Genomic DNA, 2,500 nt, shown 5'->3' with positions numbered 1-2,500 from the left:
GACAAAGCAGACACAGGGAGTCTTAGACCGTAGTGAGTGTGTATGGACAGAGTGCAATAGAGCTATTACTGTGGTGTCTGTGGGTGTGGAGTATTACTGTGGTGTCTGTGTGTGTTGTAACACAGTGTGTGTGTGTGTGTGTGTGTGTGTTTGTGTGTGTGGGCCCAGTACAATAGAGCTTATTACTGCGGTATGGTGTAAGAGACTGTGGTCATTCCCTCAGATTCCTGACAGTCCCCCAGCGGAGCGCAGACACACACACACACACACTATTAATTTTTCAAATATTACAACAAAGCACATCATAAAACACAAGACAACACAAACATCATTTTCTGACTTCCCCCTTTGCTAAAGACAAGGGACCTGTTCTAATACTCTTAAAACACATTCCTCCTTCTTTCTTCCCTTCCTTTCTTCCTTCCCTTCATTGAAGTAATCATTGACTGGCCATAGTATGGAGGCTGAATGATGGAGAAAAAAAAAGAGTTTTGGTTCTATATAGATTCCAACATGGGCTCCCAAATGACCATGTGGTGCCACCGTGCGACACACACCCAGGCCTGATCAGCCTGTGGTGGGCCAACCTCGGCAGAGGGTGTCTTGTGATAAATGGCCGAAACACCCAATGAGGTCGGGGACCACAACTGAAGATGTGTCGTACTGGTGGCACCACGTGATCATTGCCAAATTCCACTCCACCCAAGAGGACATCTCCAACTCCACTCATTCAATTGTTGTGCTGAATATTTAGGGATGTTAACAACTAGTCCTATTAAGAATCCATTGTTTCTAAGAGTATAGGTGCTTAAGGAATCATTCATAAGGAAATGTCATCTTAAATAACACTTGGAAAATAGTTGAGGCACCAGATGCAAGGACCTGTTCACTATGATTTGTGAAGATATCATGTAGGCCTTACGAAGGGTTTACGAAGGCTCCATAAACTCTTAAGAGCAGTAATTGGTTTTAAGTAGAAGCGGATGGTAAAATGAGTCAGGGTTGCCCAAGTTCACATTATTAATAACCATAACCACATGTGAACACACAACCATGAAATATGGTTAAGCGACAACAGGTTGGGTTCAATCCCCCTGTAAATGATCAACATAATTCACAATCGCTGCTTTAGACGAATAGAAACAGTCAAATTAATACGCAGATACATTTGCTGTAGGGTCAAGTCTAACGACAAAGAACTAGGCCTACTTCCCTGTGTATGTGCGTACATATATGTGTGTGCGTGTGTGTGTGTATGTGTCCATCCTCAGATTCTGTCAAATGTTTAACGTCTTTCAACACAACAACAGGTTGTCTGCAAAAAGTCTCTATCATGATGTCATACAGACCCTGACAGAAAACGTCAACAACAACACACACTCAACAGCAATGTATTCATGTTTACCACTTGATAACATAAACCAGCAGAAACAGAAGAAAGGGAAGTGTTTATCAAACATAAACATTTACAATATGCCTTAGGACAATTCACACACTTAATGCGTGTGTGTGTGTGTGTGTGTGTGTATTTTGATTTGATTAGGATCCCCATTAACTGATGCAAAGATACTCTTTCTGAGGTCCACACAAAACACATAACAAAGAAGAACCATCCACACACAAAACAATAAATAACAGAAAAATAATTAAAATGCTCAGCTTGGATCTAATATGTATGATGAATTTTATTCTGGGTTTTAGAGATATGACCTGGTAGGGTGTTCATCAACCATAGCTCTATATAGCACTGCACGTTGTTTCAAATTTGTTTTCGTTTTTGGAATTGTTTAGTTACCACTGGTGGTACCATATGTTTCTCCCCATCTTTCGCGAAGCGAATCTATATGTCTTGACCATGTTAGTTTACAGTTTAGTGTGTGTGTGTTTGTGTATATGTGTGTGTGTGTGTGTGTGTGTGTGTGTGTGTGTGTTTGTGTATATGTGTGTGTGTGTGTGTGTGTGTGTGTGTGTGTTTCAGTGCATGTTGAGGTGTTGTTGGAACCACAGCCCCACATTGAGGAAGCAGTCTGCCTGTGTGTCCACACGGGCCAGAGAGTGACCGTCCTCTGCATACCACAGCAGCCTGCGGGGGCAGCAGAGAGCACAACAGCAGTTTAACATGGCAGGCCAGATGTTTGACCTGACCATGTGACCTGACGAGGAAACATTTTGGCTTGTTGGTTCAATTAAAACTGAGGTTGGTCCATGAAGTCTTCTCCAACTTTACTGAGGACCAGTGAGAACAGATATTATGCAGATGTCTACATATATAATTATAATATAAAATATTATATAATAAATATAGAAGCTTTAGCAACACAACGATTCTGGATTTGATTCCCGCTGGGACAATATATACAATAAATGTAAGCATTCACTGTACTGTAAGTCACTTTGGATAAAAGCATGCTAAATGGGATATATTCAACTGGATTTATCTTTGAGGTGCAGTTCAGGGTCTGACCTGACGAGGGAGCCCCTGCTCTTCAGAGCACGGTAC

The 2,500-nt window shown here is 41.6% G+C and overlaps 1 protein-coding gene across 1 annotated transcript in view; it reads right to left on the bottom strand.

The window, feature by feature from the left end:
* Nucleotides 1–1,967: 1,967 nt before the first annotated feature.
* LOC308160673 (acylamino-acid-releasing enzyme) overlaps nucleotides 1,968–2,500 on the bottom strand; it is a gene marked incomplete at its 5' end in the record, with an annotated part of 9,098 nt that continues 8,565 nt past the window's right edge. The window contains 2 exons of the mRNA XM_080534616.1: nucleotides 1,968–2,083; nucleotides 2,465–2,500. The exon at nucleotides 2,465–2,500 is cut by the window's right edge and continues 71 nt beyond it. Of these exons, the coding sequence (XP_080390742.1) occupies nucleotides 1,975–2,083; nucleotides 2,465–2,500 (145 nt within the window). The 3' untranslated portion in view covers nucleotides 1,968–1,974. The remainder of the gene's footprint in view (nucleotides 2,084–2,464) is intronic.

Source organism: Nansenia antarctica, assembly GCF_963989245.1.
Source record: "Nansenia antarctica genome assembly, chromosome: 6".
In the NCBI taxonomy this organism is placed as follows: Eukaryota; Metazoa; Chordata; class Actinopteri; order Argentiniformes; family Microstomatidae; genus Nansenia; species Nansenia antarctica.
This window is presented reverse-complemented; position numbering and strand designations above follow the sequence as displayed.